Genomic DNA, 16844 nt, shown 5'->3' with positions numbered 1-16844 from the left:
ACATAGGTCACGGTCCAGGGAAGGAGCGTAGGAGCGATGGTATCCTATTCACTGGAGGGGGAGGGGGAGGGAGGGGATGGAGGGAGAGGGGCCCACCATGAGGACTGCACTGATGTGTCTAAAGGTGGTACAAAGAGGGAGGAGTCGCACTATTGGTGGCCCAACCAGGTCAAGGGGTCAACGAGATGTGGTGGAGTCTCTCTCTCTCTCTCTCTCTCTCTCTCTCTCTCTCTCTCTCTCTCTCTCTCTCTCTCTGAGGATTGTTCAGGGGGGAAGGGAAAAGCTGGAAGGGCCAGGGACTGGAAGAGACTGGAAGGGGGCCCCTGGGTATAGCTGGGCAGGAGTGAGGAGAGTAAGATGAGGTTGAGGACCGGACACATAAGAGGAAATGGATGGTGACTGTGGTCTTTTGTTGTCGGAATTCTGTGGGTGTTTCAGGAGGAGGAGGAGGAAGGAGGAGGGGTTGGAGGAAGGAGGAGGAGGAGGAGGAGGAGGAGGAAGAACGAGGTCCGTGCTTGTGTGATGCGAAACCCCGGAGGTTCTTTTGTTGGAAACCAGAGGTATTATGATAGGAGAGGAATCCTTTCAGAACCTGAAACGTATAAGGGCTTCAGCAGTGTCCTCAGCTTTCCCCCGTCTGTCTTTTCCGTTTATTGCCGATGTTGTTGTTGTTGGCTTTTATTCTCTGTATATCATTTCTTTTTATTTTTCTTTCATTTTCTTGTGATTAAGAAATACACGATAGAATTCTAGGCAAGTACTGAACTATTGACCAGTCCGACTATGTAACATATGGCCACGAGTGTGCAGGTATTTAGATAATATCTTGGCTATTATTATACCTAAATACGTAGATGTATATATATGTATATATCCTCATAAATGTGTAAAAGTATTTTATAAGAAAACTGACAGAAAGACAAAATTACCTAAGCAAACCTGTTGCCTTAATTCACTGGTTGTAAGTCCGTCAACTCGATATTGAAAATATTCAAAGTAAATGTAGGTTCTTCATATAATTACGGTTTAGAAAAACATGCTCATAAAAAATTGTCCGTAACAGAGTGACAACGCCGTCTATATAAATCACTTGTATGACCGTGATTTATTTAATTTAAGGAATGGAAAGAAATCTCAAGAAAATCGGCATAAATATACACTTAGAACTGACAGAAAGAATAATACTCTTTATATAAACAACTGAAAAATCACTTGAAAAATAATAGGTAATGCAGCATAAGAAGATTTAATGATATATTCAATAGGAATCTCATTTTTTTGCATTTATAACTGAAAAATCACTTAAAAATAATTGATAATGTAGTATAAGAAGATTCAGTGATATATTCTATAGAAATCTCATAATCCGCATCAATAAATCTAGCAAATGTAGATTATATAAAGTCCAGGTCTGCATAAACATGTTTTCAGTAAATCTTTCAAACGTTCTTAGCTTCTTGCTTAACCCAGTTCCGTGGTTAATCCGAGACAGCTGTTCCTCATCTGACAGGTAACCGCAGGTGTAATGACCTTCGTATACATTAAATGGTTTTATACTCATTTGATCCTAGTTGTTTTCTGTGAAACTGAGTCGTTCTTGTCAATTGCTTTTCTGCTTTATTTAGTTGCTTGAGAGTGCTTTAGAGTAAAGGCAGAGTTTCTCTCTCTCTCCTCTCTCTCTCTCTCTCTCTCTCTCTCTTCTTCTCTCTCTCTTCTCTCTCTCTTCTCTCTCTCTCTCTATATATATATATATATATATATATATAATTTATATATACACATATATATACAGAGAGAGAGAGAGAGAGAGAGAGAGAGAGAGAGAGAGAGAGAGAGAGAGAGAGGTTATTTCCATATTCTTATGGATATGAATACAGCGAACAAAACGGAAAATACCTCCTTTAGACCTTAAACATTTGCGTTTCATAACGTAACCGAAACCACTTTGGCGCTAAAATTATAACTCCTTCATAAATCCTTCGCGTCCCGAATAGTTGAACAAGGCCCACAGGAACCAACCAGGGTGGTGGGGGGAGGGCGGGCGGTCGCCCAAATAAATTGAAATGGATAAGAAGAAAGTGAAATATTACGTCAGCCTCAGCCTTCTGTCGAGAAGGTAGGCGATGCCTCCGGCGGGACATATATTTTCTCTCCCCCCGCAGAATGATTGCTTCCGCTCTTCCTCCTCCTCCTCCTCCTCCTTTCTCACGCTGGGGAAGAATGAGGATCTGATGAATGGCCTCTTCCAAGTCTAGTGAGGATTACCTCTTCGAGGTAATTCTCAACTATATTATGATGGTATGCATTTTGACGGAGGAGTTGTTTTATAAGTTTGTTTTGGTGAATATCTGATGAATGGCCTCATCCAGCTCTAGTGAGGATTACCTCTTCGAGGTAATCTTCTATTATGTTATGGTGGAATTAAATTTGACGGAGGAGTTATCACAATTGCTTTATAATTTTGTTCTGGTGGATATCTGACGGATGGCCTCATCCACCTCGAGTGAGGATTACCTCGTCGAGGTAATCCCTCAATTATGTTATGATGGTATGCACTTTGACGGAGGAGTCTAAGGATAGGTCTTCCTGATACCGGATTCGGAAACCCCTCACAAATGATCTTTTCAGGACCCATTTATATGCAAATTGGTGAGATTTTGAATCATTTATAGTGTTCGATGTATTGTAAATTACATGAAGTTGGGTCAAGATATGATAAAGAAATGAACGAAAGAAACTTTAACATATATATATATATATATATATATATATATATATATATATATATATATATATATATATATATATATATATATATATTGAACACGGGCCTGGATTGCCCAAACCTCTCCATTCCTTATAACTGCCCTGTCTACCTCCTCTCTCAGATGCATATCCTGAATTATGGTACTTGATACATTTCAGGTGTGACAGCCTGATTGGCCATCAAGAGGTCCCAGATTGCCTGTGAAATTGCACGTATGTTGCATTCATAGCCTAGATTGCGGGGAATCTCTCTCTCTCTCTCTCTCTCTCTCTCTCTCTCTCTCTCCACGGACAATAATTAAGGCGTAATGCAGTGTAACACGGCTGTATAGTGTTGCATATCCCCGTTTGGTTTAATTAACACGGGGAGATTGAACATATGTTTGGCACGATAGGGATACCTGTGCAATACTCGTTTAGTTAACCGAATAGCCACGATGTCTCTCTCTCTCTCTCTCTCTCTCTCTCTCTCTCTCTCTCTCTCTCTCGCTTTGGCCTCGTGGCTCAGTGGTGAGAGAGCAAGTAACTCGCAAACTGAGGAAGCAGCTTTCGAATTTCGAACTGGACGAGTATGGACGAAATGGGCGCCTTCGTCCCTAGACCTAAGTAGGGAATTAAGTACGGGGTAGTTTAGTTTGTGGACCGCAGATAGGACCGAGAGAGAGAGAGAGAGAGAGAGAGAGAGAGAGAGAGAGAGAGAGAGAGAGAGAGAGAGAGAGCAACAGACATTAGTGTAGAGTGCTCCTCAAAGAGAGAGTGAGAGAGAGAGAGCAGACGTTAGTGTACAGTGCTCCTCAAAGAGAGAGAGAGAGAGAGAGAGAGAGAGAGAGAGAGAGAGAGCGAGAGAGAGAGAGAGAGAGAGAGAGAGAGAGAGAGAGAGAGAGAGCAGACGTTAGTATACAGTGCTCCTCAAAGAGAGAGAGAAAGATAGATAGAGTAAGCCCACGTCAGTGTACAATGCTCCTCTAAAGAGAGAGAGAGAGAGAGAGAGAGAGAGAGAGAGAGAGAGAGAGAGAGGGAGAGAGAGAGAGAGAGAGAGCAGACATTCGTGTACAGTGCTCCTCAAAACGTATACCACCATCAGAACCGGAGTGCATCAGGGAGGTAATCCTGTGGCCCCATGGGTTTGAAACCTTTCACAAGATATTCATCGTATGCTCTCTTTTGTGTATAAACAAACGCTCGTTTTCATGCAATTTGATTTGCATGCTTTTAATAGAATCAGCATAAGATTGCTATGAACTCTTTGGGGATGTGTATCAAATGTTTTATTGAGCAAACTGATTACTTGTGAATATGGATTTGAAATCGGATTCACTTTGACGGCGTCGATTTTGTGACGCCTTGTTACTTTCGTCTGTTTCATATAACAAGAGTTGCTTTCATAGTTTTTATTTATATATATTTGTTGATAATGCTTAGTGCAAAAGAGTCCTCACACAGTTTTAAATTATATATATATATATATATATATATATATATATATATATATATATATATATATATATATATATATATATATATATATATGCAGATATTTACGAAAATGAGTGTGATATTTGTCTCCTAATGTTTGGCCGTTCTTACACTGAACTTGACCAGGCGCTATGTGGTTATACAGCCTAAAATACTTTTTGGAGACCACATGGTTTACTGAGGTCATGGTGCACCTAACAACAGGAAGTAGCCGTGATTGACCAATGATGGATTTGCAGTGCGTAGGACACTGCAGGCTGCCAGAGGTAGGAGTATCGGGTCATTTAGTTTTTGATGACCGTAAACGTTGAAGTGATTACAGACTTGGTGAAATTATAATTTTAAATGTGAGGTCTCATTGTAACTTAATATTACGTTTTCTTGTCTTTTTCTATCTGACACTGACCTGTCTACCCATATATATATATATATATATATATATATATATATATATATATATATATATATATATATATATATATATATATATATATATATATTTGAAAGAAAAAATAAATTTCCTTTCCCTCCGCTTTATTAAGACCAGAAGGTAGTTGTAATGGACTTGGCCATAAATCCCAGGACAGTCGCAGATGGTATGAAATTCGCATGCCTCGGTCGTAACTACATTTCTTAACTACAAATTCTTCTCGGTACGTGGAACTCGTGTTAGAGAGAGAGAGAGAGAGAGAGAGAGAGAGAGAGAGAGAGAGAGAGAGAGAGAGAGATTTTAGCATTGTTGGCCAAACAAAGAAAAAGAGATGCTGATTAAGTATTGAGGAGAGAGAGAGAGAGAGAGAGAGAGAGAGAGAGAGAGAGAGAGAGAGAGAGAGAGAGAGAGAGAGAGAGAGCTTACTTTGGCATTGTTAGCACTAGGAAAGAAAAAGGTAGATGCTGATTAAGTATTATTAGCGAGAGAGAGAGAGAGAGAGAGAGAGAGAGAGAGAGAGATTTTAGCATCGCTAGCACAAGGAAAGAAAAAGGGAGATGCTGATTATTATTAGCACAGAGAGAGAGAGAGAGAGAGAGAGAGAGAGAGAGAGAGAGAGAGAGAGATTACTTTGGCATCCCAGGACCTCACGTCCAGGTGTGAGCCATAAAAGGGCTCCGACCGCCTTTCCTAATATAAAGAGAGAGAGAGAGAGAGAGAGAGAGAGAGAGAGAGAGAGAGAGAGAGAGAAATGGGGTTTTACGGGTGCTACTGCTAAGATCACTGTAATTTGGCGTTGTCTTGCGGTTGTGAAAAGAAATATTTTTTGTTTTGTGTTTTTGTTTGTGTGCAGGAGAAAAAAATCTTTTGTTTTGGTTTTAAATTAAGATTTTTCTCAATTACCACTGCACTGTTTTCCGCATCGTAATGGGAATGTAAATAGCATAATCGAAAATGCAAATAGCAAAATCGAAATGTAAATAGCACAATTGAAATATAAATAGCCCAATCGAAATGTACTGTAAATAGCACATTCGAAATGTAAACAGCACAATCGAAATGTAAATAGCACGAAATGTAAATAGCACAATCGAAATGTAAATAGCAAAATCGAAATGTAAATAGTACAATCGAAATTTAAATAGCACAATCGAAATGTAAATAAAACAATCGAAGTGTAAATAGCACAATCGTAATATAAACAGTGCAGTCGAAATGTAAATATTAAAAAGCACAATCGAAATGTAAACAGCACAATCGAAATGTAAATAGTACAATCGAAATGTAAATAACACAATAGTAATATAAATAGTACAATCGAAATGTAAAATAACACAATCGGAATATAAATAGCACAATCGAAATGATTATCATCTCTATCTTCCTACTCTTCCCCTTTCTAATTATATTTTGTCATCCCTTTATGTTATCTCTGATATTCCACCACTTCCTGTTCTTAATGACCATCCCTGTCTCCTTTTCCTTCTCCTTCTCCTTCTCCTCCTCACCAACATCACCACCTCCTCCTCTTCCACCGCCTCCTACTCCTCCGTCTCCTCCTCCTCCTCCTTCTCCTCCTCCTGCACCACCTTCTCCTCCTCCACCACCATCACACCTCCTCCTCTTCCACCACCTCAACCTCCTCCTCTTTCACCTCCACCTCCACCTCCACCTCTTCATCTTCCTCCTCCTCCTCCTCCTCCTCCTCCTCCTCCTTTTGCTCTTCCTCCACCACCACCAACACCACCACCTCTTCCTCCTCCTCCTCCACTACCTCCACCTCCTCTTCCTACTCCTGCTCCTCCTCTTCCTTCACCTCCTCCTCCTCCTCGACGCGGTTTTCCGAAGAGGGACTTGTTTCGGCCTCTCGTGCCTTAATGAAATATTTACTCGCCCTTCCGAGGGATCTCATTTTCGTCCTGATCGTGTTCTTCTCCTCCTTGACATTCATTATTCATCCCTCGCTCCCGTTTCCGACGCCTAACGGCTTCCCTCTTCTTCTTCTTCTTTTTCCTCTACGCCTTTATCCCCAATTTCATTCGGTGTTTTGTCTGGTTAATTGTTACTTATATCTATATATGTTTCTTTTAATTTACCTTCTTTTTTATCTCCTTCTTTGCCCCCAATTTCATCTTTATATTTAAACATATTTCTTTTCCTTTTCCTTCTTCTTTATCCTCAAATTCATTTGTTGTTTTTCTGGTTAATAGTTACTTATATCTACATTTAATTCTATTTCCTCTTTCAGCTTTTATTGGGTACGTTTTGGGTGATAATTATTGTTTTGATATTTATTTTGTATTTTTCTCATTATCTTGAATTTTCTCTACGTTTTTCCTGTGATTTGTAATATTTGATATTTTTTTTAAACGCCCACATCCTGTAACTCAGGGTTGGGTATTTTGGCATATATAGTTATATTGTATTTTAAAGATAACTTTATGATCTTGTTTTGATAGGAATCTCTATTATTATTATTATTATTATTAATATTATTATTATTATTATTATTATTATTATTATTATTATTATTATTATTATTATTATTATTATTATTATTATTTGCTGGAGAAACACATACCCAGCTATGTATGGGCACATATATGAAAAGGGGAATCGACCAGATTCCCAAAAGCTCTCTGTAAGGATTTATTTGAAAATATATTTGTACCCATACATAACTGCGAATAGTTTCTCCATTTCAAGACTCATGAGTATTTTGTAATTTATTACTATTATTATTATTATTATTATTATTATTATTATTATTAATTATTATTATTATTATTATTATTATTATTATTATTATTATTATTATTATTATTATTATTATTATTATTATAGTCTGTCGTCCCAACGGGTATATTCATCATATTTGACTATATACATCAAATGTATTTTGGTGATCATTCTTACTTTTAGAACACACTCTCCATCATTAAATCCGGCCTCTTTCTCCTTCCTCCTTTTCCTCAGCTGCTCCTCCTCCATATTTCCTCCCCCCCTACTTCCTCCCCGACTTCCCTTCTTGCCTCTTTCCCCCCTCCATCAATCTTTTCCTCTCCCTTGCCCACCCTTCGCTTCTGCTGTGCCCTCGTTAACATCTCTCCTCCACATACCCTTTGGGGTTGGGTCCTTTTCCATCTGCCTCCCACAGGGTACTCCAATAACTGCTACTACTACTACTACTAGTACTACTACCCTCTCTCCTCCTACATCTATTCCCTCCCCTCCCCCTCTAGTCTTCTACCCTACCATCCCATTCCTTTTCCTACCTTTTCCGATGGTGATGGAGAACGCAGACCTCTATATAATAACTCTATACGGCTCTGCTTCTTATAGACTAAGTCACCTTCCCCTGTTCGTATTTCTCTCTCTTGAGGGAGGTCCTTTGCCTTCATCATCATCATCATCATCATCTCTATTTTTTTGCTTACTCGTGAACTTTTTTTTTTTTAGTTTCATTACCCCTCAAATTCCTTTTTCTTTTTTCGCAAGCTGTATCGCATTTATTTCTCTCTCTCTCTCTCTCTCTCTCTCTCTCTCTCTCTCTTTTTCTCTTTTTAAGGGGAGGGCCTTTGCCTTCATCATCATCATCATCATCATCTCTATTTTTTTGCTTACTCGTGAACTTTTTTTTTTTATAGTTTCATTACGTCTCAAGTTCCTTTTTCTTTTTTCGCAAGCTGTAAAGTATTTCTCCCTTCCACATTTCTCTCTCTCTCTCTCTCTCTCTCTCTCTCTCTCTCAGGGAAGTGAGTGCCTTTTCCTTCATTATCATCATCATCATCATCATCTGGAGTTTTTTCTTTACCCGCGAACTTTTATTTAGCTTCATTACATCTCAAGTACCTCAGTTTTTTTCCCTTTTCTGTTTTCGCAAGCTGTACCGCATTTCTCCCTTCTACGTTCTTCTCCACTATCACGCTATCTTCCTCCTTTCTCCCAATTTTTATCTTTCATCACTCCCCCTTTATTCCCTCCCCCATAACCCCTATTCCGCCCCCCCCCGCCCCTGCGATGACCTGTGGATTGTTCTTCTGACGCAGGGGTGATAAAAGACTATTTCTCATTGCCCTGTGCCGTATCCTGTTGACCGCCGACGGGCGGTGGAGGTGGAGGGGAAGGGGAGGGGAAGGGAAGGGAGAGGGGAAGGGGGGATGGTTGGTTGGGGGGGTTAGGACCTGCATGCCATGCACCTCAGAGGAATGTTTCAGGTGCTTTATCATTGGCGAGTCAGGATACAGGTTGGAAGAGAACTTTTTTAACGTGGTTCTGTACGTATGTGTTTATACATACACACACACGCACACACACACACACAAACACACACACATACACACGTCAGAAGAAATATATTCACGTTTGCTTTCCTTATGTTCAATTTACATAACGTCGCGAATGTATTTTAAAAAACCTTTATTGTAACTTATTCAACAATACTAATGCCTCTCCTTCATTCATAAAACATACCCACTTTAATGAATATAAATACGATAACTATTTATATTGTATATATTATATTTTAAAACTTTTGTCGTAACTCATTCATCTAGACTAATGCCTCTCCATTCATAAAACCTAACCACATTTATGAATATAAATATGAGAACTATTTATACTTACGGTATTATGAAAGCTTAATCTCCTCGGTGCAGGCAAGCATGAGTTTACGAAGCTCATTTATTCTTTCCGGCCGTAAATTTCGAGGCTGGAATCGACGATGAGATCTGAAGGAAGGAGAAATGCTTGTGACCTCTAAGTCTCTGAGGAGTCTCTGAATCTATGAGTCTCTGAGCCTCTGAGGAATCTCTGAGAGTCTGAGGAGCCTCTGAGTCTCTAAGCCTCTGAGTCTCTGAGCAGCTGAATCTCTGGACCTCTGAGCATTTGAGTCTCTGAGGAGTCTCTAAGCTTCTGAGTCTCTAAGCCTCTGAGTCTCTGAGCCTCTGAGTCTCTGAGCATCTCAGTCTCTGAGCCTCAGAGTCTCCAAACCTCTGAGCCTCAGAGTCTCTGAGTCTCTAAGCCTCTGAGTCTCCAAGCCTCTGAGTCTCTGAACCTCTGAGACTGAGTCTCTGGGCTTCTGAGTCTCTGGACCTCTGAGCCTCTGAATCGTTGAGGAGTCTCTGAGCCTCTGGACCTCTGAGTCTTTGAACATCTGAGTTTCTGAGTCTCTGGACCGCTGAGCCTCTTGAGTCTATGAGTCTCTGAGTCTCTGAGCCTCAGAGTCTCAGAGCCTTTAAGTATATGATGCTCTCTCTCATGTATTTGCATCCCTGTGGTTCGAAGTGCAGAGGTGAGTCTCCTGCAGTCTCTTGAAAGCTGTTACTGATTGGATTCTGGTTGTTATTCCTTTCTGGAGGAAAACAAAAGAATATTAAAAAGGGAAAAGCTTGGAAGAAGAAGAAGAAGAAGAAGAAGAGAGAGAGAGAGAGAGAGAGAGAGAGAGAGAGAGAGAGAGAGAGAGAGAGAGAGAGGCACGTGTAGCATTTTTTGAAGTTAAACTGAAGAATATTCAGAGGAAAAGGTGAGAGATTCGCGTGTTTTTCTTTCATTTGTTTTGGCCGGAGTAGCAAAGGGTTAATGCATATGGTCATTTGTCAGTAACTTGACACAAACTTTCTATGTGGTATAGAAAACGTGAAAGTGAATTCAACTTTTGTTGTTGTTATTGAATAATAATAATAATAATAATAATAATAATAATAATAATAATAATAATAATAATAATAATAATAATAATAATAATAATAATAATAATAATAATATCTTGTTTCGAATATAAACCCATGTAAAAGTGAATTGAGAGGAATGCTTGTTGAATGTCATGCATATTTAATAATAATAATAATAATAATAATAATAATAATAATAATAATAATAATAATAATAATAATAATAATAATAATAATAGTTTGGTGAACACCAGAATCTGTCCCTTTGGCCACTCTTTCCTGGCTGAATCGAGAATCACTCCTGGCCAAAGCTTTTGATTTGACAAGTACATTTTTATCTGTTTATTAATTTATTAATTAATTTTTTCCTCTTTCAATAAGTGAGGTATCTTCTGTATTTCCCATTACTTCCTCTTACTTCTTCCTATTGAACACAATAATAATAATAATAATAATAATAATAATAATAATAATAATAATAATAATAATAATAATAATAATAATAATAATAACAAATCGACAGTAAAATACAAATCGAGAATAAACTCCGCTTGTCGGGCATTGGACCGGAGTTTTCCCACGAAGGCGTCGAGTGGGGGCATGTCCTTTGCAAGGGTATTCAGCTGACCTTGACCTTTTAGAACTTGTTAGTGTGATCCTGGCTCCTACGAACGATTCCAGGGAACTTCCTTTGCGGCATCTGAATAAAAAAGGCCCCAGAGGTGTAATTTCACTGCAGATCTGCGTAAATGGTCTCATATCAACTGTTTATTGTTTGATAAAATCTGTACATTGTCTTATATCAAATATTTAGTATTTTAATAAAATTATCTTCTCTTTAAGGTGTGCATTTCTTCATGAGTCAGATGCACAAATTCATTGATGATTATAGTGAGTATTTTCATGGACTGAGTCATATTTATTCCGGGATGCAATAATGGTAGTAATTTTGTTGTTAAAAGTGCAAAATGCCCGTTCAGTAGAGAGAGAGAGAGAGAGAGAGAGAGAGAGAGAGAGAGAGAGAGAGAGAGAGAGAGAGAGAGAGAGAGAGAGAGAGTAGGTAAAATACTTCCTTATTCCGTTATGTTGATATCTTTCCACCTGTACTTTTTGATGAGAGAGAGAGAGAGAGAGAGAGAGAGAGAGAGAGAGAGAGAGAGAGAGAGAGAGGAGAGAGAGAGAGATTATTCCGTTATGTTGATATCTTTTCACCTGTACTTTGATAAGAGAGAGAGAGAGAGAGAGAGAGAGAGAGAGAGAGAGAGAGAGAGGGGAGAGAGAGGGATTACTCCGTTATGTTGATATCTTTCCACCTGTACTTCGATGAGAGAGAGAGAGAGAGAGAGAGAGAGAGAGAGAGAGAGAGAGGGGGGATAGAAAGTGGGTAAAATACTTCCATATCCTATTTTGATAATCTCACTCCATCTATTACTTTATCGGTTAACTGCCATTTTTTATATTTCTCTCCTCCATAATCATCGAGTTTCTCTTACAGATCTTGATCGTATTGAATTTGTTCCGTCACCTCCGAAAGCAAAATACAATCATTTTTGCTTTCATCATCAAGCTGTCTTGATCAGATATAGACTCTTTCCATCCGACACATTGGCCCGCCAGTGGTGCAAGGGTCGGAGAGAGAGAGAGAGAGAGAGAGAGAGAGAGAGAGAGAGAGAGAGAGAGAGAATATAATTTCTTTCCAATATGCTTCCTTTATCGATTATTCGTGATGACTTACAGCACCAGTTAAGCTGAATGGATGCGTTCGTGTTGAGGATGAGTAATAATTTGAGTTATGAAGTGATGTTAGTTTATATAATCGTTCATAATATTATCTTTGGTAATTTCTTAAAGCCAGGGTGCAGTGGATGTATATGTGTATATATATATAAATTATAAAATAATATATATATATATATATATATATATATATATATACTGTATATATATAGATATACATATATATATACATATATATACATAATACATACATACAGACATATGTATGTGTATTCACGCCTCCTTCACCATTACTTACAGACGGTAGAATTTGCATACGCCTGTTTATATTACTATGTATGCTCGTATAATCTCTCTCTCTCTCTCTCTCTCTCTCTCTCTCTCTCCTCATACATACGCCACTCAAACACGAGCCCAAAGCACTGTGGGTAATGAACATCGATAACTTGACTTTAGGGACCCCCCACCCGCCCCCTGTCCACCTCCACACTTTAACCCCACCCCACCGTTGGGGTGGGACGGTTGTTTGGGGGAATTCTTCCGAGAGAACCCTAACACCCTTATACATCGTTAAGTATATAGGGACGTTTATCCATGTACGGTAATATGCGAGGCAGATTCTACAAGGGTGTTGGTGGTCGGGGAGGAGGGGGAAATGGGGTGGGAGTAGCTCTAAGGGCTGTAATGGGGTTTTAGGCTTACTCGAGTGTACTGTAGTTTTTATTCGAGGGATATGTATGTGTTATATATTTATATATTTATGTATTTGTGTTCAACACTTTTTTTGGAAGTGTACGTAGCGTGATCTTAGCGATCTACTTCAGGAAAAAGACGTATGAAGGTTCAACCCTGATCACACTCGCATTTTTCCCCTCTCTCTCTCTCTCAGCCCGAATCCCTCTCTCTCATCGTTTACCAAAGCTCATCCACCCTAACCTCACTCATTCTCTCAAAGCAACTAAATGGAATATTTAAAGAAACACAATCGTTCCTACAAAAATAGGTTTATTATTCAGATAACCCAACAAGAAATGAATAAAACAAAGCAAAAATTAAAATGCATAATAAATGAATTATCGAGTCAGATAACTAAACTCTAAACTGCAAAACACTTCTGATTAAAGAAGTCTCATTATACCTAATAGCCTGAAATCCCCAAAATCTCACATACTCCCAAATCAATAACTAAAAGTCATGTCAAAAAAAAACAGTCTACCACATGAAGAGACTGACATCGCAACTGACTTGCATGTCCTTTTTATCAAAACCCAAAGTCCACAAACATCTGTCGAAAGAATTAAACATGATAGAAAACTCCCAAAAATACATGAAATACAAAACACAATAATGGAAAGTGTAAAATGCATAGCCAAGATATGGCAAACGTAACATAACAAAATAATAACATAAAAGAGGTATGAATATTCATATTAAATTTCCCACACCAGTTCACAAGTACATAATGATCAGAAAGTCGTGGTAAAAATCACAAGTTCAATTTTCTCCCATTAAAACAGAGATTTGAGACTCTACCTTATCTGCCGATTTTCAAAGCCTGGAACCACTCCAAAGCTATGACTGGACAACCGCAGTTCTATCACGTTAATGAACGATCAAACTCACTTTTAGGCAGATTTTGGCATAATCTAGATCAAAGTAACGCATTTACCACGAATATACATAACGCTCGAGATCACCTGATCTCCAATATTGCTGAGCTTCGCACAAAGAGCTGAGGAATCAAACTATGCACTGTTTCAGCAATCTTGCATCAAACCTCTCGCCCTAGTTCGCTCTTACACCGAATCTTCCACAATAACATCTTAAAGCATTGAAGCTATGAAATGCATATATGTGTCCTTTAAATATATATATATATATATATATATATATATATATATATATATATATATATATATATATATATATCCATATCCATATCTATGTATATATACAAACAAACGTACATACATACATACATACATACATACATACATACATACATACATACATACATACATCCATCATGACTACACGTCTCTATGTATAAACATCATAGCAAGATGACCTATTCATCAGTATGAATTCAATTCCAATAATATCAGTTTTATTTTAAGATAAGATGATAAAGTGCAAGTTAAAATGAACTTGGGGAAATTAGTGTTCCTTTATTGATTTAACACCTGTAACCTTATAAGCTTTCAAAATCAAGACTTTAGTCTTTTTTCCATCGTATGATCTTGGAGATTCATATCATGACGATGGAAAAACATTATTTGATTTCTATCACATTTTACTTTTCTGTACAAGAAAACTATTGAGATGGCTTTGTCTGTCCGTCCGCACTTTTTCTGCCCGCCTTCAGATCTTTAAAACTACTGAGGCTAGAGGGCTGCAAATTGGTAGTTTGATCTTCCACCCTCCAATCATCAAACATACTAAATTGCAGCCCTTTAGCCTCAGTAGTTTTTTTTAATTTTATTTAAGGTTAGATATAGCCATGATCGTGCTTCTGGCAACGCAACAACACAGGCCACCAAGGCCGGCTGAGAGTTTCATGGGCCGCGGCTCATACAGAATTATACCGAGACCACCGAGAGATAGATCTGTTTTCGGTGGCCTTGATTATACGCTGTATAGAAAACTCGATTGCGCCGAAGAAACTTTGGCGCATTTTTTACTTGTTTTTCTTTTTTGTTTTTGTTTGTTTTGTCATTTCATTCCGAAAATGCGTGACTATATTTTTTCGGAATCTGTCATTTCGACATAACGGAAAATAAATTTCATTTTTATTAGATATACATATCCGGCGATGCTTCTGCGAGGCTGCTACTCCATCGGGGCTGTTGCGACGCCAGAAACGCTCTTCAATTATTCAATCATCGCCTGGTTCAGAAAAGTGTGGAGGCATGATTAAAGACGGATTTTGTTACCCTGGTGGGTAACTAATAAGATTTTCTTGAATATTTATGATTTTTTTTTTTCATATTCGAAATTTTTCATTCATATACATTTTCGATAATTCTTGACCAAGGTCGCACCGTTGTAGAAAATAGATTTAAGTTATTTACAGAATATTAAGAGGAATTTCATCAATTTTTTTCCCTATTTTTAATTTTTCGTTCGTATATATTTGTGAGAATTCTCGTCCAAAGTTTTATTTTTCGTATTTGAAATTTTTCATTCGTATATATTTTCGATCATTCTTGACCAAGGTTGCACTTTTGTGTAAAATAGATCTAATGTATTTGCAGAATATTAAGAGGAATTTCATCAATTTTTTCCATATTTTAAATTTTTCGTTCGTATATATTTTTAAGAATTCTCGTCCAAAGTTTTTTTTTCATATTTGAAATTTTTCATTCATATACATATTCGATCATTATTGACCAAGGTCGCGCTGCTGTAAAAAAATATTTTTAAGTTATTTACAGAGCATAAATTTTTTTCTATATTTCAAATTTTTCATTCGTATATATTTTCAAGAATTCTGGCCCAAAGCTGCACCTTTGTGGAAAATAGATAAGGGCAGAGCCTCAACTATTTAGCAGACAATCATACCAGGTAAAATAAGCCCAGTTATTAATATTTATAAAAAAAAAATATTCCATCGCTTCACTTACCTTGAATAATTAATCTTGTTTTTGCATGAATTAACGAGAAATATTTCATCAGTGTTTATTGGTATTTCTGTAATTTCAACATTTACATTACTTTCAATATATCATCCGTTCAGCTTATTCAAATAATTAAGGTGGCCTTCTTATAAATTAACTGATTACAAGTTAATGTGTTTATTCTTCGATATCCGAGATAAAATTTATTTTTTTTTCTCTCTAATTACTGTATCCTGTGTATTCCCTTCGACTGCCGAGGGCGCCTAATTACGTTTAATGAAGTTCGGAGCACCCTGCAGAGAGGAGACTTTATATTATGGTAGTCATTCGATTATTATTATTATAATTATCATTATTGTTATTGATGATGATGATGATTGTTATTATTATTATTATTATTATTATTATTATTATTATTTTAGGGCCTGAGTTTTAGACTATTATTATTATTATGATGATGATGATGATGATGATGATGATGATGAGGATGATGATGATAATGATGATTATTATTATTACCTGTATTATTATTCTTATTATTTTAGGGCCTGAGTTTTAGGCATTATTATTATTATTATTATTATTATTATTATTATTATTATTATTATTATTATTATTATTATTATTATTTTTTTTTTTTTTTATCATCAGAGGTATTGTTGGTTTCCTTAGTTTAAGGAAGTTGCTTATGACCAAGTTGTTATTATTATTATTATTATTATTATTATTATTATTATTATTATTATTATTATTATTATTATTATTATTATTATTATTATTATATTGGGACAGCTCCTCTACTGAAATTTATCTTACAGATTATTGCATCTGAACTTTTGTTGAAACATTATTTGTGTACTTAATACAGTTACTTGTATATTTACACGCACCTCAGCGTTCGTATAAATGTTATGAAATGTTATCTGTGTAAATTGTTATGACTTTAAATTATGTAAGACTTAATGATCAAATATTATGCAGTATTAAATCAGTTATTAGAAATTACTTGATGATACTAAAGATCAGGAGAGCAAATTACCCAAAGGCTAAAAGAGAGAGAGAGAGAGAGAGAGAGAGAGAGAGAGAGAGAGAGAGAGATTCGTTCATCGTTGGTGGATTTGTGGTGTTGAAAATATTGAAAATATT

General features: G+C 37.0%; 1 protein-coding gene across 1 annotated transcript; it reads right to left on the bottom strand.

Annotated features, from left to right (window-relative positions):
- Positions 1-264: 264 nt before the first annotated feature.
- Positions 265-6282, bottom strand: LOC136825611 (uncharacterized). The gene is made up of 3 exons (XM_067082197.1): positions 6218-6282; positions 2091-2210; positions 265-541 (listed from the first exon to the last, which is right to left on the bottom strand). Exons 1-3 carry the CDS (start codon positions 6280-6282, stop codon positions 265-267), a joined length of 462 nt encoding a protein of 153 aa, XP_066938298.1.
- Positions 6283-16844: the final 10562 nt, after the last annotated feature.

This window comes from Macrobrachium rosenbergii, chromosome 39, assembly GCF_040412425.1.
Source record: "Macrobrachium rosenbergii isolate ZJJX-2024 chromosome 39, ASM4041242v1, whole genome shotgun sequence".
Classification (NCBI taxonomy): Eukaryota; Metazoa; Arthropoda; class Malacostraca; order Decapoda; family Palaemonidae; genus Macrobrachium; species Macrobrachium rosenbergii.
The sequence above is the reverse complement of the archived record's forward strand: the minus strand, read 5'-3'. Positions and strand labels throughout refer to the sequence as shown.

Excerpts from the sequence above, each read along its gene's own strand:
- LOC136825611 (XM_067082197.1), bottom strand. The coding sequence starts at position 6,282 with ATGGTGGTGGAGGAGGAGAAGGTGGTGCAGGAGGAGGAGAAGGAGGAG. Across the intron at positions 2,211-6,217 it reads GAGGAGGAGGAGACGGAGGA|CGTGAGAAAGGAGGAGGAGG; the intron begins GTAGGAGGCGGT and ends ATTCTTCCCCAG. Across the intron at positions 542-2,090 it reads GACAGAAGGCTGAGGCTGAC|AACCTCCGGGGTTTCGCATC; the intron begins GTAATATTTCAC and ends TTCCAACAAAAG.